The sequence below is a fragment of the Dendrobates tinctorius genome, unplaced genomic scaffold (genome assembly GCF_039654945.1).
Source record: "Dendrobates tinctorius isolate UK_male_01 unplaced genomic scaffold, ASM3965494v1 ptg000040l, whole genome shotgun sequence".
Lineage (NCBI taxonomy): Eukaryota > Metazoa > Chordata > Amphibia > Anura > Dendrobatidae > Dendrobates > Dendrobates tinctorius.
Genome location: NW_027361708.1, coordinates 33,805,374 through 33,829,224, shown reverse-complemented (window position 1 = coordinate 33,829,224; position 23,851 = coordinate 33,805,374). Strand labels below are relative to the sequence as shown.

The following is a 23,851-nucleotide window of genomic DNA, read 5'->3' as shown; positions in this document are numbered from 1 at the left end:
CCCCTCTCCCCATCTGCTACTCACCTTTTATCTCTAACCTCTTAGTTTGGCCTTTCACAGCTTACTAATTCTCCAATGCATGAAGACGGAAACTCCCTCGACTTGGTCTTCTCTTGGCTTTGTGCAATGGATGATTTTGCAAACTCTCCTCTCCCGCTCTCTGAACACAACCTTCTTTCATTCTCAATCAAGAACGGCCAGGCTGCTCAGGTCACCTCCACTGTCTATACTTATAGAAACATACAGGCCATTAACACCCAGAAACTTATGAAGAACTTGCAGTCTTCATTGGCCCCTATCTCCTCCCTCTCATGTCCTGATTCTGCATTGAAGCATTATAATGAAACACTTCAAAGTGCCCTGGATGAATTTGCACCACCTATAAATAGAACACCACAATACAGATGGCAACAACCCTGGCACACCCTGCAAACACGTTTCCTGCAGCGGTGCTCCAGGTGCGCTGAACGTCTGTGGAGAAAATCCAATCTACACGAAGATTTCATCCATTATAAGTTTATGCTTAGAATACAACACTGCCCTTCACCTCTCAAAACAAACCTATTTCAACATCCTCATCACCTCACTGTCCAATAACCCTAAACGTCTCTTTGACACTTTTCATTCTCTACTCAACCCAAGCGTACAGGTCCCAACCACGGAGCTTCGAGCTGACGATCTGGCCAACTACATCAAAGAAAAAATTGACCAGATCCGACAGGAAATTATCTCCCAATCACCTCATACCATGCACTGTCCTCCCTCCCCCACTGCATCTAGTTCACTCTCTGATTTTGAACCAGTCACAGAAGAAGAAGCATGCAGGCTCCTTGCATCTTCTCGCCCAACCACAAGCACAAGTGACCCATTCCCGTCACATCTCCTCCAGTCCCTTTCCCCTGCTGTCACCCCTCACCTAACTAAAATATTTAACCTCTCTCTCTCTTCTGGTATCTTTCCCTCCTCATTTAAGCATGCCGTCATACATCCACTACTTATAAAACCATCCCTCGACCAAAACTGTGCCACTAACTATAGACCTGTGTTGTGAACTCATTTTCTGGTCTGCCTCTGGTTTCTGGTGAGGGAGCTGGTTGTGCTGACAGAGGAGTTGTGAGTTCTCTTTCCGGACTCCCTCTGTTGGTGGCAGGAGGTAGTGAAGCTGACCTAATTAACAGAGACCTGCCACCTGATAATGAGGAAGAGGAGTGGACATCTGGAGTCTCAGACTGGATTTAAGACAGCCGACTCCCTATTCCCATGCTGGTGATTTTTTCCTGCCTCCTGAGGTCTTAGTTTCCAGCTCAGTTCTTGCCATCTCAAGCTAAGTTGTCTTTGCTTATGTTCACATTTGATTTGGTTTGGTCTATTCAGTTTTTTGTGTGGTCAGCCAGCCCCGGCTGGTTTTTTTTGTGACCAAGAAAGATGGTTCATTAAGGCCTTGTATTGACCATCGTTCCCTTAACAAAATTACGGTTAAATATCAGTACCCGTTACCCCTGATTTCTGATTTATTTTCCAGAGTTAAAAGTGCCTGCTGGATTACCAAGCTTGACCTCAGGGGGGCGTATAATCTTATTCGCATCAAGCACGGGGATGAATGGAAGACGGCGTTTAATACTCCGGAGGGACATTTTGAGTACCTGGTGATGCCTTTTGGGCTCACTAATGCCCATTCTGTCTTCCATTCCTTTATGAATGATATTTTCTGGGACTTTGTGGATAAGTTTTTGATCATCTATCTGGATGATATTTTGATCTTTTCCAGTGATTGGTATTCTCATGTGGAACATGTCCGGACTGTGTTCTGGATTTTGAGGGATAATTCCCTGTTTGTTAAGGGATCGAAATGCCTCTTTGGTGTACAGAGGATTTCATTTTGGGGATTTATTTTGTCTCCGTCGACTATTGAAATGGACCCGGCCAAGGTACAGCCATTTATGATTGGGTTCATCCCACTTCTTTGAAGGCTCTCCAAAAGTTTTTGGGTTTTGCTACTTTCTATCGTAAATTTATAGGTAATTTTTCTGGTATTGTCAAACCACTGACTGATCTGACCAAGAAGGGCGCTGATGTGCTGAATGGTCTCCAGAGGCTGTCTCGGCATTTCAGGAGCTTAAGCGGAGATTCACTTCTGCTCCAGTTTTACGGCAACCTGATGTCTCACTTCCATTTCAGGTGGAGGTAGATGCTTCTGAGATTGGTGCAGGAGCTGTTTTGTCCCAAAAAGATCCAGTGACTTCTAAAATGAACCCCTGTGCCTTCTTTTCTCGAAAGTTCTCTCCTTTCCTGTCCTTTCTAGCTAGTGTGGGCCCCATTGTTTGCTCAGTCTATTTTCCTACGTGTGTTCGTGTTTTCATCTTATCTCACCATCAATACATGTGTGGGGGCTGTCTATTCCTTTGGGGTCTGCTCTGGGGCAGTTTTAGATTTCCCCTTTTCTTGCTTTAGGCTTATTTAGTCCTCCAGCTGTGACGAGGTGTCTAGAACCATCGTAGGTATGCTCCACGGCTGCTGTTAGCTGTGTGGTTAGGATCAGGGGTCTGCAATCCACGTAGTTATCAACTTCTCTTGTCTTCTGTGACTTGGCTTGGTCTTGTTTTCCTCCTCGGTGACCCATTCATAAAAGACCTGTCTCTAATCTTCCCTTCATCTCTAAACTCCTGGAACGCCTGGTCCACTCACGTCTTATCCGCTATCTCTTTGATAACTCTCTTCTCGACCCTCTCCAAATCGGTTTCTGCTCTTTACACTCTACTGAAACTGCCCTAACTAAAGTCTCTAATGATCTGCTAACAGCTAAATCAAATGGTCATTACTCCATGCTAATTCTCTTGGATCTCTCTGCAGCATTCGACACTGTGGATCATCAGCTCCTCCTCACTGTGCTAGGTTCCATTGGCCTCAAGGACACCATTCTCTCCTGGTTCTCCTATCTCTCTGACCGCTCCTTTACTGTATCTTTTGCTGGTTCCTCCTCCTCTCATCTTCCCCTTACTGTCGGGGTTCCTCAAGGATCAGTCCTAGGCCCCCTCCTCTTCTCTTTGTACACTGCCCCTATTGGTCAAGCAATCAGTAGATTTGGTTTCCAGTACCATCTCTATGCTGATGACACCCAATTATACGCTTCTTCTCCTGACATCACACCAGCCTTTCTAGAAAACACTAGCAATTGTCTAAACGCTGTGTCTACCATCATGTCCTCACTATATCTGAAATTGAACCTGTCAAAGACTGAACTTCTTGTGTTTCCTCCCGCTACTAATGTACCTATACCCGACACTGCCATTTCTGTGTGTGGTTCCACTATTACTCCCCAGCAATATCCCCGCTGTCTTGGGGTCAAACTTGACTCCGAGCTTTCCTTTGCCCCCCATTCGATCACTGGCTCGCTCTTCTTATCTGCACCTCAAAAACATTTCAAGAATTCGACCTTTTCTTACTTTTGACTCCACAAAAACTATTACTGTTTCTCTTATTCATTCTTGTCTCGACTATTGTAACTCTCTTCTAATCGGTCTCCCTCTTACCAAGCTCTCCCCTCTCCAATCTGTCTTGAATACTGCAGCCAGGATCATATTCCTCACCAATCATTACACCGATGCCTCTACCTTGTGCCAGTCATTACACTGGCTACCCATCCACTCCAGAATTCAGTATAAACTTATTACCCTCAGCCACAGAGCCCTCCATGGCTCAGCACCACACTACATCTCCTCCCTTGTTTCAGTCTACCACCCTACCTGTGCCCTCCGTTCTGCTGATGACCAGAGGTTAGCATCCTCAATAATCAGAACCTCCCACTCCCGTCTCCAAGACTTTACACATGCTGCGCCAATTCTTTGGAATGCACTTCCCAGGTCAATATGATTAGTCCCCAATCCCCACAATTTTAAGCATGCCCTGAAAACGCATTTATTCAGACTTGCCTACCACCTCAACACATTAACCTAATCTATCCCTGTGTGGCATAGCCAAAGGTTTTACCATAACAAGGTTCCCCGCATCATGTTCCCACATGCTTTATGCATCCATTAGCCCTCTGTGTCTGTACTGTTACACACTTAACATTATGGCTGATCCATACAATCAGGGCAATTGTTACCACCCACCTTTCGTGTCTCCCCTTTTTCCTCATAGATTGTAAGCTTGCGAGCAGGGCCCTCATTCCTCTTGGTATCTGTTATGATCTATGTGATTATTGCTATGCTGTAATGTCTATTGTCTGTAGAAGTCCTGTCTATAATATAAAGTGCTGTGGAATATGTCGGCGCTATAGAAATAAAATTTATTATTATTATATTATTATTATTATCCACCATTTGGACTATGCTGCATTGCAACCTATCATGAATTTTTTTCTGCTGCCCACTTCCAGGAAGATTAGTCATTAGCCAGTGCCATGGGCTGTATACTTCTTTATTATGTTGCACTATGGACAAAGGAATATCAAGATCTCTGGAGATGGACTTGTAACCTTGAGATTATTGATACTGCACAACAATTTTGGTTCTAAAGTCCTCAGACAGTTCTCTTCTTCTTTTTCTGTTTTCCATACTTAGTAAGGCTCCACACAGACACAGAATGCAAAGACTGAGTCAACTTCTCTTTTTATCTGTTTTCAGGTGTGATTTTCATATTGCCCACACCTGTTACTTGCCACAGTTGAGTTCGAACGAGCATCATAATTATTGAAAAACAGTTGTTTACCCACCATTTTGGAAAGATGCAAATAATTTTAACAGGACCGTTTTGGGGGTTTTATATGAATTCATGCCTTATTTGCCTTTTTTCCTAGTTTTTTTGCGTTGCTAGTTTGCTACACTTACAAAGGAAATAATCATGTGTATAACAAAATGTGTAACTGCAATAAGTTGCTGGGAGAAATAATTTATGTGAAGGTTGTCATCACTTTCGGCCATGACTGTATATACCAACTTTCATGTTCATTGGATAGCTAAACCATGCGTGAGAATTTTAGAGTTGAAGTAAACACACAATGCAATAATAAGTAAGAATTAACATAATATGTGTAAATTAATAAAAACAAAAAACAAAATTCTATAAACTAGTAATGCAAAATAAGGTCCTGTTTTCTATTTAAAGAATAGGGTGTACATGTATTCAGATGAGCTTTGACTGTGATGTACCAAAGTGCCATGAAAAGAAACTGCAGAGATGTTCCTGCTTTCAGAATTGACAGCATCTGAAAGATGCCTTTAGCTGCACGTTTTAAGTGAACAAGTAGTACAACCCACATATTGAAGACAACAATCCCTGCAGGAAATTAAATAGATGACAAAAGTTGTATTAAAGTTAAAGAAGCCTTATTCCCAACTTTTTATATTCTTTTCAAATAATTTTATTGGTTTTCAGTAATTAAACAGGGTAAGGGAAGGAAGTTATTGTGAACTTGCTTAACTGTTCACAATAACAGTAATTTTGACCAGGGGTGCCTAAACTTTTGCATGCCACTGTAAGTCCGAAAACTTAGGAACCTCGACTTTTTACCACCATTGTGCTAACATGGTCTTAGTCACTAAGAGGATGTGTATGATAATGTATCTTACCTAATCATCAAACTGTTCCATGTCTAATGAAATAAGTGCTCTTTCAGGCATCATTGTGAAGTCCTTAGCAATGAGGTTAATGTGCTGTGTGACCTGGAACCAGAGGTTTTTTATCTTTGAACAACCCCAAAATGTATGTTAGAGGTTCGATTGATGTCCACAGCCTCTCCAGCACAAGGAAGATAATTCTGTGTTAAAATGTGATAACCTTGTCGGGGTATAGTACCACCTATTTAACAGTTTAAAATAACCCTCATGAAGAACCATTAATATGTTGGAATTGTAAGTGAATTTGATGGCTTCGTTCCAATTCTCGAGACGGATATTAGCACCTAAATCGGACTCCCATCTCTTCATGTATATGTTTTTGTGGCTCGTTAGAACTTTTTATATTCTTAATACACTGCTCAAAAAATAAAGGGAACACTAAAATACCACACCCTAGATATCTCTGAATTAAATATTCCAGTTGCAAATCTTTATTCATTATATAGTGGAGTGTGTCGAGAACAACACAACATAAACGTGATCAATGTAAATCAAAATTAATATCCCAAGGAGGTCTGGATTTGGAATTATACTCAAAATCAAAGTGGAAAATCAAATTGCAGGCTGATGCAACTTCAGTGGAAATGCCTCAAGATAAGGAAATAATGCTCAATAGTGTGTATGGCCTCCAAGTGCTTGTATGATCTGATGAGGCAGTGGATGTTGTTCTTAGGGATCTCTTCCTAGACCTGGAATAAAGTATTCATCAATTTCTTGACAGTGTGTTGTGCAATGTGCTGTTGGTGAATGGAGCGAGACATAATATTCCAGATGTGCTTTATTGCATTCAGATCTGGGGAACGGGCAGGCCAGTCTATAGCATCAATGCCATCATCATGAAGGAACTACTGTCTCACTTCAGGTATATGATTGTCATGCATCAGAAGGAACCCAGGTGTTATGAATGAGTCACCGTAGGAGGCAAAAACAGAAATACTAGCTAAGTCCAGAAAACCAGAGAAGTTGGCAGCTATCGGATTACAGACCCCTGAACCTATCAACAACAACTAGCAGTAGCCATGGGGGGTTCCTACGGTGCCCTAGACCCCTCGATCACAGCCGGAGAACTACATAGCCTAAAGACAGAAAGGGAAATCTAAACTGCCCCAGAGCAGACCCCAAAGCAATAGGCAGCCCCCAACATATAATGACGGTGAAGCAAGATGAAAAAACACTCACACAGATAGAAAGATAAGCTGAGCAAATGATGGGGCCAAAGCTAACTAGATAGGACAGGATAGAAAAGCTGCTGTCTGTAATCCGCCAAAACCCTATCAAAACAAGAGACAACAGTTGATAGGGAAAAAAGCCCTGAAGACGCTAGGCTTCAAAAAGACTATATCAGTACTCAGGTATTTTCTGAAGACAGAGCAAAAAGGAATTCAGCTCACCCCAGCAGGGAATGGCAGAAATCAAGGAAAACAATGCAAAACAAAACCAAAACACAAATGCAAAAAGTAGCGCAGAAAACTTAGCTTTTGAGGAGCAGGAATCAGACTGGTCTCCTAGAATCCATCAGAGAGATCACCAGCAAGGCAGAAGGGCATCGGCTGCCTTATATCCAGTCAGTAATTCCCGTCACCCAGGCATCATCATCCTGCCCAGGTGCTTGGTAATCAGCCTCACTACCTTCCTTCACCAGAAGAGAGAGTTCATCAGACCTCAATGGTGAAGGGGAAAATGAACTCACAACACCCAGGGCCCACTGCACATGGTCTCACATTGGGTCTGAGGATCTCATCCCAATACCAAATGACAGTCAGGGTGCCTCTGGTTAGCACATGGAGTGTTGTGTGGCCCTTCAAAGAAATGCCTCCCAACACCACTACTGACCCACTGCCAAATGATCATGCTGGAGGATGTTGCAACCAGCAGAACGTACCCCATGGCGTCTCCAGACTTTGTCACATCTGTCACATGTGCTCAGTGTAAACCTACTCTCATACATGAAGAGCACAGGGAGCCAATGTTGAATCTGGCAAATGACAATCGCCCTGCACAGTGTGGAGTTGTAAGCACAACACCCACTGGTGGATGTAGTACTCTCATACCACCCTGATGGAGTCTGTATCTTACAGTTTGAGAAGACACATGGATGTTGTTGGCATGCTGGAGGTAATTTTAAAGGCTCTAGCACTGCTCCAGCTGTTCCTCAAAGGAAGAACAGTAGGAGCAGTACTGGTGACTAGAGATGAGCGACTTTCCCTTTTTTCGGGTCGAGTCGGGTTCGGACCACCCGACTTTCGCAAAAGTCGAGCCGAACGCAATCGGCCGATTATCGTGAAAAGTCGAAGGCCGACTGAAACACGAAACCCAATGCAAGTCAATGGGGAAGAAAAGTCGGCAGTGAGTGGAGGACAGGAAACACACCTACAGTGCCCATTTTAATGCCAAAAACATCAATTCTTATTACTTAAGCTTGTCAACCTTAATTTACTTTATAATAATAGTTAGGCATTGAAAACTGGGGGTTATTTGTCTAAAGTTGTGGGGGGGGTAGGGCTGGCTCCAGATTTTCGTGGGCCCAGGGCCAAAGAGTGTCACTGAGCTCCTTTAACACATGCCACAATTCATGATCCTCTGATATGGCAGAGAAATAGCGGCATAGTACAATGAAAAATACCTCACTTCTTACATCACATAACTGATATCCATTTTAAATTCTCCAATAGCTCCAAAAACGGACAGTAATTTACTCCATACAGTGTTATGGCCACCACATAGTGCGCCATACAGAGTAATGAGGCCTATATATTTCTCCATACAGAATCATTGATCCCATATAATGTTCGATACAGTATATGATGAGCTCCACATAATGCTACAGTATATGTTGGTACCCATGGATGAAGCTCCACTGTCTTATGGGCCCAAATAATGCTCCATATATCATGGGCCCCATTTCTAATGCTCCAGTGTATAATGGGCCCTGTAAATGCTGCTCCAATGTCTAATGTTCCCCATTTGGAAAGCTTTAGCATATGATGAGCCTCACGGATGATGCTCTAGTGTACGATTGGTCCAAATAATGCTCCATATATAATCTGCCCCTTTTACAGTGCTCGAGTATATGAGGGGCCCTATGGATGATGCGCCAGTGTCTTATGGGCCCAAATAATGCTCCATATATAATGGGCCACATTTCTAATGCTCCAGTGTTTAATGGGCCCTGTAAATGCTGCTCCAGTGTCTGATGGCCACCTTTGGAATGCTCCAGTGTATGGTGGGCCCTATATATCATTCTCCAGAGAATAGTGCTCCCCAAAAATTGCTCACAACCTTTAAAACAATTAAATAAGTCTCCTCGCTAGGGAATCCCTGTGCTCTGGACTCCTCTTCGTCCCCATCTTCCATCTCTCTGCACTTGGACTGTTTAGGCAGAGGGCGTACAGACGTGATGTCATCGCGCTCTCTGACCAGAATGTCACTGTCAGGAAATGCGGAAGATGTCACAGCGGTGGAGCAGGGAGAGGTACGTATTTCAACTTTGCAAGTGTTGTGATCCTGAGCAAGCAGGGGGGCCCACTCGTTGGTGACGGCACTGGCACAGGGTCCCTTATAGTACGGCAGTGTGTCTGATGGTGGGTGGGATGGTGTCTGATGGTGGGTGGGCCCTCCCTCCCCCTCCCACCGGCAGAGACACTTTTGCGTACTATGAGGGGCCCTGTGCCAGTGCCATTGCCCATGAGTATGCCCCCCACCTGCTCAAGGAACCTGCACTTTCATCTGCACCTCCCTCTTTGTCACCGTGTAAGGTGGTATAGTATGCGGGAAGGGGAACCTGAGTTTCATTAGGGTCAGATTCTGGCTCAGTACACTGCGAGGACAATGTAGTGCTTTGAGTGAATGTACCAGCAGAAAAATCTAGCAGTGGCTGTGCATCAGTGCACTCCATGTCAGATTCATCTTGGACTGGGGAATTCACGATTTGACTTGCTAACCCAGGCATGGTATGTGAAAAGAGCTCCATGGAGTAATCTGTAGTGTGGCCTGCCGCATCCTTCACTTTTGGTAGGGGTGAAGGACACAAGGAAAGGTGTTGTTCCTGACCAGGAGCCTCCACTGACGACTCAGTGCTTTTATTTTTTTAAACTTCAGAAGAGGAGGCGATAGAGCTGGAGGCTGTGTCAGCAATGTAAGCCAAAACTTGTTCCTGAAGCTCCGGCTTTAAAAGCGGTTTACCTACTCCCAGAAAAGGAAGCCTTCGAGGCCTTGTGGAGCCAGACGATGACGCAGGCTCAACACCTCCTGCCTTAGGTGCTATTGTGCTTTTTCCACTACCAGCAGATGCACCACCACCACCATCAGTACCAGCTGGCAACCCCCGCCCACATCCACGGTCTCTTCCACCATACTTCATCATTTTTGGGAAAATGTACCCAAAATACCACCAGCTATATGGTACTGTAAAACAAGGTACAAGGTGTATATAGTATTGGGGAGAATTTGTATCTCCCTAGAGATTTTAGGAGGCTGAACTATTATCTCAGGCCCACTATAGATTACACCTCAATTTAATAGGCTGAAATTGGCTTGTGCATGACAAGGTACAAGGTGTATATAGTATTGGGGAGAATTTGAATCTCCCTAGAGATTTTAGGAGGCTGAACTATTATCTCAGGCCCACTATAGATTACACCTCAAATTATCAGGCTGAAATTGGCTGGTGTATGACAAGGTACAAGGTGTATATAGTATTGGGGAGAATTTGAATCTCCCTAGAGATTTTAGGAGGCTGAACTATTATCTCAGGCCCACTATAGATTACACCTCAATTTAACAGGCTGAAATTGGCTGGTGTATGACAAGGTACAAGGTGTATGTAGTATTGGGGAGAATTTGAATCTCCCTAGAGATTTTAGGAGGCTGACAATGATGCTCTCAGTCCAAGTATGGCAGCAGGCAGCCTAATAAGCAGGACTGCTGCACACAAAAGTGTGGAAAAATGAACGCTTGGTAACTGTGCAGAAAAGAGGAAGAAAAGTATTTTTGCTTTTAAAAAAGCAGCTTGCACAGCAGTGTGCAAACAGCATTGCAGCTATCAGGGAGCCTTATAAGGCAGCCTAATAACCAACAGAGCTGATGCACACAAATATATCCTCCACTGTCACTGCACACAAACTGTTGTATTGTACAGTGAAAATCGCTACCAGCAGAAGCAGTTTTTTTTTCTTCTTCGCTGCATAACGCTCTCCCTTATTCAGAATCAGCAGCAGCAACCTCTCCCTATGCTAAGATCGGCAGAAGTAAGATGGAGGTCAGCGTGCACGCCCTTTTATAGCCCCTGTGACGCCACACAAAGCAAGCCAATCATTTGCATGCCCTTCTCAAAGATGGTGGTGACCGCTGCCCATGTCATCGCGTTGCCCACAGTGTGCGTCCTCCATCATTGGCTGAAAAAGGACGCTGGAAGCATCATTTGAAACGCGACTTTGGTGCTCTGGTCGCCGACCTCATGGCAGACCTCACACTATGGTCGGGTTTCGTTTCATGAAACCCGACTTTAGCGAAAGTCGGCGACTTATAAATTTGACCGACCCGTTTCGCTCAACTCTACTGGTGACTATAACGTACTGAACACTGCAATGGCAGTTTGCAATTTTAACTCAGCAACATCTACTGCTGCTTTTTTCTGGAAAACACCTATGGAGTAACAATCATCACTACACCTATACATAAATTCCCAAAGGGGTGTAATTTCCAAAATGGAGTCACTTGAGTGGGGATTTTGCTCTTCTACCACTTAGGGGCTCTATATATGGATTCCACAAACTATTCTAAGAAAATCTGCGTTCCAGGAGGCAAATAGCACTCCGTTGCTAACGATTATTGCCATGTGGCTAAGCAGTACTGCACAGCCAGATATGGGTTAATTCCTATGTGTGAAAGCGTAAAATCTGGGGCTTAAACATAATTTTGGTGGTAAAAATTTTGTTATTTTTTTCTTAACTAAACAATAGTATAACATTCTGTGACACACCTTTGATGCCAATATGATCTCTGCACTCCTAGATTAATTCATTCAGAGGTGTACTTTCTAAGATGGGGTCACTTAAGTGTTCTGTTCTGGCATGTCAGGGGTTCTTCCATTGGGTTATGGCAAGAGAAAGCCATAACAGTAAAATCTGCAGTATAATATGGTGCTGCTTCTCTTCTGAGCTTTGCATGGTGCCTGAAAAGTATTTCTCAATTACATGTAGGGTATTGGCACATTTAGGCCTGTTTCACACTTGCTTTTTTTTGCAGCGCGTTTTTCCCGCAAAAAAACGCATTGAAAAACGCATACAAAAGCATACAACTGCTGCGTTTTTTTCAAGCATTTTTATGAGCATGCATGAAAAAAACGCAGCGTTTTTATGCGTTTGTATGCGTTTTTAGTGCGTTTTTACCGCGTTTGCGTTTTTTTCCAACATTAGGTGGCCCCTCACACTAACCCAAACCATGACTTTAACCCTAACCCTGACCCTAACCCTAACCCTAACCCTGACCCTAACCCTAACCCTAACCCTTAACCAAACCATACTTAACCCTAACCCAAACCCTAACTAACCTTAACCCTAACCCTAACCCTGACCCTAACCCTAACCCTAACCCTTAACCAAACCATACTTAACCCTAACCCAAACCCTAACTAACCTTAACCCTAACCCTGACCCTAACCCTAACCCTAACCCTAACCCTGACCCTTAACCAAACCATACTTAACCCTAACCCTGACCCTAACCCTTAACCAAACCATACTTAACCCTAACCCAAACCCTAACTAACCTTAACCCTAACCCTAACCCTGACCCTAACCCTAACCCTAACCCTGACCCTAACCCTTAACCAAACCATACATAACCCTAACCCTAACCCTGACCCTAACCCTAACCCTAACCCTTAACCAAACCATACTTAACCCTAACCCTGACCCTAACCCTAACCCTAACCCTGACCCTAACCCTTAACCAAACCATACTTAACCCTAACCCTAACCCTGACCCTAACCCTAACCCTAACCCTGACCCTAACCCTTAACCAAACCATACTTAACCCTAACCCTGACCCTAACCCTAACCCTAACCCTGACCCTAACCCTAACCCTTAACCAAACCATACTTAACCCTAACCCTGACCCTAACCCTGACCCTAACCCTAACCCTAACCCTAACCCTGACCCTAACCCTTAACCAAACCATACTTAACCCTAACCCTGACCCTAACCCTAACCCTAACCCTGACCCTAACCCTTAACCAAACCATACTTAACCCTAATCCTAACCCTGACCCTAACCCTAACCCTAACCCTGACCCTAACCCTTAACCAAACCATACTTAACCCTAACCCTGACCCTAACCCTAACCCTAACCCTAACCCTGACCCTAACCCTAACCCTAAACCCCCTTAACTAACCCTAACTCTAACCCAAACCCCTAAATTCCATGGTTAACAAAAAAAAAACGCATGTGCAAAAAAACGCATACATAAGCATGCCAATGCGCACATATGCGCACCCATAGACTTATATTGGGTGTCTTGCTGTAAAAAAAATGCATTGCGCGCGCATGCGTTTTTTTGAGGCAAATCGGACGCACAAAAAATGCAACAAGTTGCATTTTGTGCGCCCAAGCGCATACCGCAAAAAAACGCATGCGCAGTAAAACGCGTACAAACGCATGTGTATGCGCACATAAGCGCATCCCATGCAAAGTATAGGAAAAAAAACGCATGCGCTATTTAGCGCTAAATTACCGCGAAAAAAAACGCAAATGTGAAACCAGCCTTAGGAGGAATTTTTACAACAAACTGAGGTCCATTTTGTCATACTAGCCCTTAAGAAAATTAAAAACTTGGGGCTAAAACAACATTTTAGTGGAAAAATGTAATTATTCTTTCTTCACCAAAAGGTTTCAAAGTTTTTCCAAATTTCCATTTTTTTTAGGAGATGGAAGCTACTACTGATACGATTCTGTCTAGATAGGAGGGAGAGGAATAGGGTGGAGCTATCAAGATAGGAGGGGGAGAACTAGGGTGGAGCTTGCCTCTAACTTCTCCTTTCTCCCGTCTACATTCACAATTTTTCATGAAAGTGGCAATACCCCGCATGCGGGTGTACTGTACTATTTGACAACATGGCAAGACTGTGTTGGAGCACAGATTTTCTCAGAATAGTTGGCAGACTCCATTTGCAGAGCCCCTAAGTGCCAGATGAGCAGAAGCCTCTCTAAATTGACCCCAATTTGGAAATTATACCCCTCTGGGAATTCATCTAAGGGTGTAGTGATGATACTGATTCCATAGATGTTTTCCAGAAATAAGAAGCAATGGATATTGCAGGGTGAAATGATAATATACCATTGTGGTGCCTGTGTATTGTAGTGCCCAATAAACTGTAGTGTTGGTACATTGTGCCTAGCTCATGCTTCTGGACACTCGCACCCTATAAATTAAGTGGGCTCTTCTCGCTACAGTAATATGATATATGTGGATGCTAACTGTGGTTTAAGCACACTGTGAGGCTCAGAAGGTGCATTTGGATTTGGGAGCAAAGAATTTGCAGGATTTCTTTTGGTGGGAGCCATGTCACTTTTACAGAGCCTTTGTGCTATCAGTAATGTGGACACCCTCTATATTTCTGTTAACAATGGGGATTTGTTTTTTGAGGGTGGAGAAGTAGTTTTTATTGGTGGCATTTTGGAGTACAAAACATTTTGGATCAGTTCACATTTATCCTGTGCTTTACACTGAGCACTTACATTTGGGCTTTTCATCTAATTTTGCAAAATATGTAATTCAGATAAGACACCCGTGGGATTCATTCACTGAGGCAGCAGAGATATTCTGGACTCTGTGTTGCTTTCAGCTTTTAAGAGGCTTCACCACGCTTTTATTTGCACCTAAGAAGATGGGCACAGCCGGATCATATGTCAAAGTGACTCCATCTGCCTCATTATAGGGAATATACTATAAGGGGTTCAATCTGAATAATGTATTTCAGAGATTTAGTTTGAAACCATGATGTAAACGCTCAGCCTAGAGTGGTGGATAAATATGAGACAAGCCTTACTGTGATCTTTGCAATGCAGAATAAATAAATCAACAGCAGGTTGAAAATTGGCTTAAGTTTTTACACCATTTTCTGGACAGTATAGAGTAAGGGATTACATGACTTTATTCTTTGGGTGGTTGCGATTATAGTGATATCAGATTTATGTTTGGCTATCACACTCTAAAAATCCCTTTTTTCTTACAAAAAATTTTTTTGTATTACTATACTTTGAGAGCTATAATTTTTCTACATTTTTTCCAACAGAATTATGCGAAGGCTTGTTTGTTGAAAGATGAGTTGGAGTTTTTATTGGAACCATTTTCTGGTACATAATTTTTTTATCGCTTCCAATTCTGATTTTTGAGTGGCAGAATGAACAAAAAATGGCAACTCAGGATTATTTTTGAGAGTTCTTGAACAAGCATAGTTTTTTGTCAATTTTATTTGTTTTATTTTTAGGGTGTTCACTGTATGGGTTAAATACTGTGATAATTTTATAAATTGGTTTGTTCTAGACGCAGCAAAACCAAATATCTGTACTTTATTAATTTATTTTTGTTTTTACATAAAAGTGTATATTTATTGGTGCAATATTTTTGGTTCTTTATTTTGTGATTTTATTAATAATTGCTGCAATTTTTCCTTAACTTTTGTCTACTTCGTCCCTCTATGGAACTTTCATTTATCTAATCACTGGTCTCATGCATTGCAATAAATACAGATATACTGCAATGCATGAGACCTATAAAAATAACATATTTTCACCAGGTATATAGTATTACCACAGCAAAAAATAGAAGTAGAAGTGACAGAAAACTTTTTTTAATCAAACATGAATCAAACATAATTACTTTATTCAGAAAATCAATATACCAACAATTAAAATTCAGGAACAGGTACTAGAAAATGGAAACAAAAAATAAACAAAGGACCGGAACCCCAATTAATAATGATAGCGATACAGATACACAGACAACTATAGTCTAAGGGTACCGTTACACATAGCGATGCACCAGCGATCCCGACAACGATATGGATCGCTGGTGCATCGCTAAGTGGTCGCTAGTGACCTGCCACACAGGCAGATCTCACCAGCGACATCGCAGGGGTCGGAGGTCGCTACTTACCTGTCAGACGCGGCGATCATGACGTCCTCCCGCCCGCGTCCACGCATCGCTCGTCGTCACAACAGTAAGCGCCGCAGTAAGCTGACGACGAGAAATGCAATATCGTCACAAAATCGGTGACTTTACAGCGATATTGCTAATGATATCGCAGTGTGTAATGGGGCTTTATACACTCTGCTACAGGGGTCCTAGAATCCAGCCAACAGGTCTCACAAGTGAGAAAAAGGTTAACAATACTAGTGGTAAGTCAAAAAAATTGAATAAGTAGAGGTTAACTTAAGAGAAGATTCACTATGGCAACATTACGTCTCATAATATCTGATTGCATTTTATCCTTACCAAATGTATTGTTAAGAACCAAAGGTGGATTGCAATGGTTTAACTCTTATCCAAAAATGATGCTTGGTTTTTCTGAATGTAAAAACTTACAAACCGATTCACAGAAAATAGTATAATGTCAAGTGGAAAAACCCTTAAGTAAAGCACCATGCACTAGCATTATACTAAACATAGTGTGAATGACCAACATGTTTTGTCTAGCTTCTTCGGGAGGCTTGGGGAGGTGTTGGAGTTCTTGGTGTGATGCTCGTAGAACTGCATTCACTCTGGGGGGGAATCACCCAGCCAGCTGTCCAAACAGCTCCTGAATGAGTACCAATAGCTGATGTATCTGTCAAAACAGGAAATCCTGCTTGCTCATAAAAGATTCTGTGAAATGATACAGAAAGAAAACAGAAGCAACACTGAATCTGCCAGAGTTCCCAAGGAGAAGTTTCTCACTTTGCCTGACTTAAAGGCAAATCCCTTTAAGTATTGTATTTGCCATGTCTTCTCTACGGCCGAAGAAACTGGATTAAAAACGTGCGCGTCGGGGTTGAAGGCAGGAGCTTCCCATACATTATTTTTATAGCAACCTACTTATCAGATAAAACTAAACCTTTCTTAATCCATCTCTTCAGCCAGATTTACATAGCAGGACACCAATACTAAATAACTAATTTACTAAAACTAATAATAAATTACAAATATATTGAATGTGATGAAGAAGCTTCACATGCACTTATACTCATTCAAATATATGTCTAATTAAGGATACTGTGTTTTTATGTCTAGTTTATTGACTTTCTAACAAAAGCAATTTATATATAATATGCACTAGCACACTTTATAGCTGTGTGATCCACACATGACACTATATGGCTATTGCATTTTGCCTAGTCATTCACACGATCAGAGTATTCGGTCCCCGCATGCCAGTCAGCTGTCAGTGACTGCTGCTGGCACAGAGCTGTCACTGTGTGTTTTCACATATCTATATATTTATAGGTGTATATTTACATATGGCTCTTGGAAAAGTAAGAATTAAAAAACAAAACTGGAAATAAAAAACAATCTGGAGTGGGAAATAACATATAGAAACTATACAGCAAGGAAAAATAGCTATACACAATGTGGCCACACAGAAGCCTATCATTGACATACATGACCATACATTTCAGATTGTGAATTAAAACATGTTTTAGGAGGAATTTGAAAATATTAAACCTAATTTAAGTCCGTATACCATAAGAAAAATCTGAAAAGGATATACTTCCAGTAATATATTAGACTGTGAGACATGTTTAAATCATATTTGAAAAGCTACTCACCCACAGAGAAAGACTGAAAGAGAAAAATAAAGAAGAGAGGATCTCGGAAAATCAGGTGTCCCTTCATTATTCCTGTATACAAAAAAAAAGAAAATTGGTTAACAAACCGTGGTAATCGAAGCCACTTTACTGTGCAATACCGAAGGTTTATTCGGGGAAACACATTTAAACTTTTTTGATCTTTTCAAGTTAAGGCAATTTTTCAAAGAAAAAATATAGACCTACACTTATGTAATTTGCACTTGCCAGGAGAGGATTGGCACATTACAAGAACAAGAAGGAACAATCTAATCCAAGTATCATAAATAGAAAATCCATATTACCATACTTGTAATCGTGCTATCTTAGAATAATGCTAATTAACATAACTCTAGAGACATAAACATAAAGGTGTTCAGAAATTATGATGGATTTTTCACCAGAAAAATATTTTAACATAGATATTATAACAGTCTGAAATGTATGTTCAGAACCATGAGAGAGGAATAACCAAGTAACCTTGTGTTCTGATGACAAATACTATAAACTGTATTGCCATATTGTAAGAAATGTCCACCGTGTTCTTATTTCAGGTCAAAAATAATTTTTTATTTCTAAGATACAATCGACAAGCCGTTTTTACTAGCATGATCTAGCATAACATATACCTCACATATGAGTGATGGAGAATTATTTATTTCCAATTAGTTCACACTGAGAAAAACAATAACAGTCTTAGGTAACAGGTAACATGAACCTTCATAGAGAATTCACTGGAAACGTAAACTTGATATTCACATACACAACACATGGTGAGCTCACAATATTGTAACTAATCTGGGCATACAGTATCTTGATATGTTCATTCTACAGCTCCCGTCTCAGATGATTGATAATAAACAAAAATCCGTCTACCGTAATTTCAGAAAAATATGACCACATGGTTTCCTGCTATGTTTAGCAGACACATTCTCACAGTATTGTTCTCAAAAACGATTGAGATATTTTATGGAAAATCTAGCATTTACAGTCGTAAACGGACTCCATGCAAAAACGAAAAAAAATCACATTTGAGTCTTAAAGATCTACAGTATTTTACCCCAAAGTTTCAGTTATCGAAATGGTGCAATAACGGGAATTCCCCAATTTAAACTCCTATACCTGATGCAGTTGAGCTCCGTGGACGATCCAAAACAACAGAGAACTGTATTGCAAGATGTCAATACAATTGAAAAGATGCATTCTGTGACCATCGGCATACACAGGTTAACGCGGTGAAATTGCTGATGTCACCACTTTTCAGAGCCACGTGGTATCGAGGGAGTTGGCAGCTCTGATCAAGTACTGCAACCATAGGTCCCTCCCGGTCATGTCTCACCAGCAATGATGCTACTGAGTTACTGACATCATCGAGCTTGAGATATGACTGGCAGTGACCTATGAAGTGTCATTCTCAGGACGATGTTCCATAGGTTGCCGTATGCTGAGCATCATGGGAACCCCAATGGACTGCATCAGAGCTGCGGGGATTTTTTTTCATAATAAATTGGTGAATGAGGGAATGTTTCTTGTTTTTATTTCATTAACTTTCTTTTCATGTCTTTCAGGTTCTCATTACATTGGATCTTCATAGTTTGTTTTGTTTTCTTTTATTAAATATGTGAATAAGGTGTGGGGGAGTGTTTTTAAAAATAAACTATTTCTTCTGTGTTTTTTTTATTTTTGATTACTCAGTTAGTAAAAAGGGGGTCAGAGAAGCAAAAACCACTAAGTAGTGGTAAGCAGGATGAGTTATAGATAAAATATAATGCTTAATATTCCAGATTAAAATATGGGTAGCCAATACCTTGGACTTAAGCAAAGGTGCAAAATTGCGCAATTTTAAAATATAACTTTTAATTCTATATCTCTAAAATACCATTCTATAAACCTAAAACACTCTAGGGACATATTGTGCAAAAAAAGCAAATAGATATGACTGACAGGAATACCTGAAATGTGATCAATGTACTATGCCCCACTAGGCATCACCTAGTCTAAAATATGGCGGCAATTAGCAAAGTAAGTATATATACTGTATGTCTGAATCTGTTTATCCCGATGTGTTTCCTCTAGATAGATTATTCAGGGGAGACTTATTATTTTGTGCAGATTCATAGCATCTACAGATTGTATGTATTTAACCAACAGGAACAGATTTGGACATGGACAGAATGTTAACCTAAATGGACCTTCAATGCCATGATGATAGGGAGCACCAGACTATACTAGACAACATTGGTGGAGATCGTTCCTTTTTTATTAATTTGTGGAACTCTACCAAATATAATGTCTTGTGTTGCTCCACACATTTATTTCTGCATGCTGCATGCTGAATAGCATGTAGCATCAATAGCTATGACTGGATCTGCTAACCTGATATAGATATACCTACTGTGCTATTGGCCGCCATATTTTAGACTAGGTGATATTTAGTGGGGCATAGTACATTGATCACACTTCAGGTATTCCTGTCAGTCATGTCATGATCCAGGTTGGGGTTTGCGTTCTGCTTTGCTTTCCCCTTCCTGGTCATGTGGGGGTTAACCTCTGCCTCTTTTTGTTTTGTGGGTGGCTATTTCTCTGCGCTGCCACCGATAATCCTTGTCATTGATAGTTCTGGTCCTCGGCTAGAGAAGCTAACCTAGCATACCCAGTGTGTGTCCTTTGCTCCCTGACTCCCGGCATTTGCATTTGCCCATTCCCCTAGACCTGTCTGAGTGTTTCTCCTTGTGCTTGAACCCAGCTTGATATCTGACCTGCCCTTCCGGTTTCCGTTTCTATGTTGTCCTGTCCTGTCTGGCTCTGACCTTTTGGGGTGTTTCTGACTGTGTTCTCGTATCACCCCTTGGACACCGTGCTCCCGACCGGCTTCTGACCCTTTAGCTTGCTTCTGACTCTGTTACCTGTCCTCTCCTCTGGTACCGTGTTTCTGGCTGCTATCAACTCGACATGTTTGACCTCTCCACTGCCACCTTGCGGTGTCTGCTCTGCTCTACTACAGGTCTCCGCTTGCAGTGCTCTCCTGTTTTCTTCACTTCACCGCTCTCTGGTATAGCGTCCCAGGCATAACAACTTTCATATCTATTTGCTTTGTTTGCACAATAAGTCCCTAGGGTGTTTTATGTTTATAGAATGGTATTTTAGAGATATAGAATTAAAAGTTATATTTTAATATTGCACAGTTTTTCACCTTTGCTTAAGTCTAAGATAATTTATTACTGATACCTCACAATGACATATACAGGCATGAAAGTAATAAAGTGAACCAGTGCTCAATTAAATAATGGTCGGATCTTAACATTAGAAGTTTTCAATCAGCAAAAACATCATGTAAGAGGGAGAAAAGAGAAATAAAGTCAGACAGGTAAAACTATATTCCCTGTCTTGCCCAATGCAATATCTCCCGTCCTGACTAGGACAGAGCCCAAGTGTGACCTATCCCTCTAAAAATGTCATTGTAGGAGCCCTGCCTACGCATTTCATCACCATGCAGTGGGGGACTCCTCAGGGGAGATGAATGTATATAAGGGAATAGACTATGAAGAGTCCTGGATTTAAGGAGTCCTCCTAAGTTTCAGAAAAGGACAATTAGGGGGTGCTACAATTATATCACATCCCGTTTATGTGGCAGAATGCTGACAGATTGCTCTGCAGCACATGGATGAAATACTTGCCTGGAGCACTCATTTAATGCCTATTTATAGAGACAAGGTTTCTACCTTTGGAGTCTGACCTCACATCCGGATCATGCTAATGTCAGGACACATGAGGCTGTGAATAATTTTTATGGGGTAATGATTGTTTTCCCTAATAAAGCATTGTCCCATACTTATACAGGTAATATGAAAACCACCATATCCCTGCCTGTCTTCCTTTCTATCCATTTTCCCAACTGGTCAGTATCACAATATTTTTTATTTAGATATAATGCCAATCTAGTTTTTGGGGAGTGCTTATTATTCCGCATACCCAGAAGTCCCGCCAATCGCCGACGATTACCGTGGCAATGTGTCTCAGCACTGGCGATTGACATGGTAATAAGACCCAGCGCCAGTGATTGCATACTATACTTTTGCAAATGCATAGAGACTGCACCACGCTGATGGCTAGTAATTGCTGTGGTGGCCACCTGACCAGCAGATCTAGCTCTTCAGCAGCAGTGATGCCAAGGTCAGTAATTACGGTTCTAGAGGCACATTTCCAACTTCTGCAGTTTTCAGGTTGATCATCGAATCTTGTGAGTAGTGATGAGAGAATCTGTTCGGAAAATGATCGCCAAACATAAAGTTGGCACAAATATGGCACATTCCTGTTTGTAATAGGAAAAAGGAGCAAAATTTTATAAAATCAGAAAAAATCTGTAACATTCGGTAAAAAGTGCGGGAAAATATTTGCGTTGCCATAAAAGTATTTTTGAGCACTTTAACAACGATAACGGTGGCTTATCATGAGCGTTTGGCACATTTTTGATGGGGGAGAGGGTTTGCAGAGGTTAGAGGCGTGGCATTCTTGTAAACAGTCATTTTTATGTGTGCACTTTGCGGCTAGCCAATCAGAGCACAGGAATCACCCACAATGTCCTGACGAGTGGACATCTTGTTTTAGCGCCATTTTGACACTGTAACAGTGCAGAGAGGCTGGTCCTGATGCTGGCACTGTTAGCAGCAAGATTTTAGCTAGTTAGTTAAGCGGTTGTATATCAGTCAGATAGTGTAGCTAGCTAAGCTAGTGTCCTGTGTGGCTGTTAAATTTACCTTCTAGCACTTTTTTCTTTGACCATTACTGAGGTCCACAGACAAAATCGGCAGGGCACATGTCCTACAAATGTGTTGTGCACTGCTTCTATTGTGCTCCAAGCACGAGTATAGCATTCTAAATAATATTTTTTCAATAGCTAAATGTGAAAAAGTCTGCTGCATCCCATATTTTAGCTGATTAGCTAGGTGGTTGTATATCAGTCAGATAGTGTAGGTAGCTAGTGTCCAGTGTGGCTGGTAAATTTACCTTACAGCATTTTTTTCACCATTACTGAGGTCCACAGACAAAGCCAGCAGGGCACGTCCTACAAATGTGCATGCATGAGTATAGCATTCTAAGGCTACTTTCACACTTGCGTTTTTTACGCTGCATTGCGTGCGCAGTGCAAACGTGCATAAAAAATGCATCATGCATTTTTAATGCGTTTTCTTGTTTTTTGCGCATGGTTTTTACAAAAAAAACGCATGCGTTTTTAAATGCAGATGTGCACATGACCATGCGCACATCAGCACTCCCATAGACCTTAATGTGTTTTTGGGTGAATTCTGTGCGCATTGCGTGCGCATGCGTTTTTTTGAGACAGGTCGGATGTACCAAAAATGCAACAGGTTGTATTTTGTGCGCCTGGGCGCACACTATAAAAAAACGAATGCGCATACAAACGCGTACAAACGCATGACAATGCGCACCCATGTAAAATATAGGAAAAAAAACGCCTGCGCGTGTATGCGCAAAGACGCAGCGCAAAAAAGCACAAGTGTGAAACCAGCCTTAATAATATTTTTCACTACCTAAATGTGAACAGCCTGTTGTATCCCAACTTGTAATATAGTGCTGTGGTGATATGAAACTGTCTGCAAACCTAACATTCATTAAAAAAAATAATATTTTCTGTTGCTGAATGTGATACAGCCTGCCGTATCGCACATTGTCATGTTGTGGCGGTGATATGAACCTGTCTGCAGACCTAAGGCACATTAAAAAAATTATAATTTTTTCTGTTGCTGAATGTGATACAGTCCGCCATATCTAACATTGGCTTGTTGTGGCAGATATGAAACTGTCTGCAGACCTAACACACATTAAAAAAATTATTATTTCTGTTGCTAAATGTGAAACAGCCTGCTGTATCCCACATTGTCATTTAGTGCTGTGGTGATATGAAACTGTCTGTAGCCCTAAGGCACATAAAAAAACTATAATTTTTTTCTGTTGCTAAATGTGAAATAGCATCCTGTATCCCATGTTATTTTGTGGTGGTGATATGAACCTATCTGCAGACCTAAGACACATTAAAAAAATTACAATTTTTTCTGTTGCTGAATGTGATACAGCCCACTGTATCCCATGTTGTCATTTTGTGGCAGTGATATGAAGCTGTCTGCAGACCTCAAGCATATTGAAATATTTATTTTTTTCTGTTGATAAATGTGATACAGCCCGTTATATCCAACATTTTCATTTAGTGGCGTTGAAATTGTGCTGTGTGCAGAGCTGTTGCACATTAAGAGTATTATTTCTTTTTTTACAAACGTGATACAGCAGCCGAGATCTGAGTTTGAAATTGTTTTGAGCCTATCTTCTAGATATTTTGCATCTCTGGCATCCAATTTATCACGGGCATCTTTTATACCTAGCTTGAGACA

The 23,851-nt window shown here is 41.5% G+C and overlaps 1 protein-coding gene across 2 annotated transcripts in view; it reads right to left on the bottom strand.

Annotated features, from left to right (window-relative positions):
* The window catches only part of CDH23 (cadherin related 23), a 1,761,581-nt gene that overhangs the window by 1,563,015 nt on the left and 174,715 nt on the right, over positions 1-23,851 (bottom strand). For both annotated transcript variants that reach the window (XM_073574902.1, XM_073574903.1), the window contains exon 2: positions 17,427-17,498. In XM_073574902.1, the coding sequence (XP_073431003.1) occupies positions 17,427-17,493 (67 nt within the window). In that variant the 5' untranslated portion in view covers positions 17,494-17,498. The remainder of the gene's footprint in view (positions 1-17,426; positions 17,499-23,851) is intronic.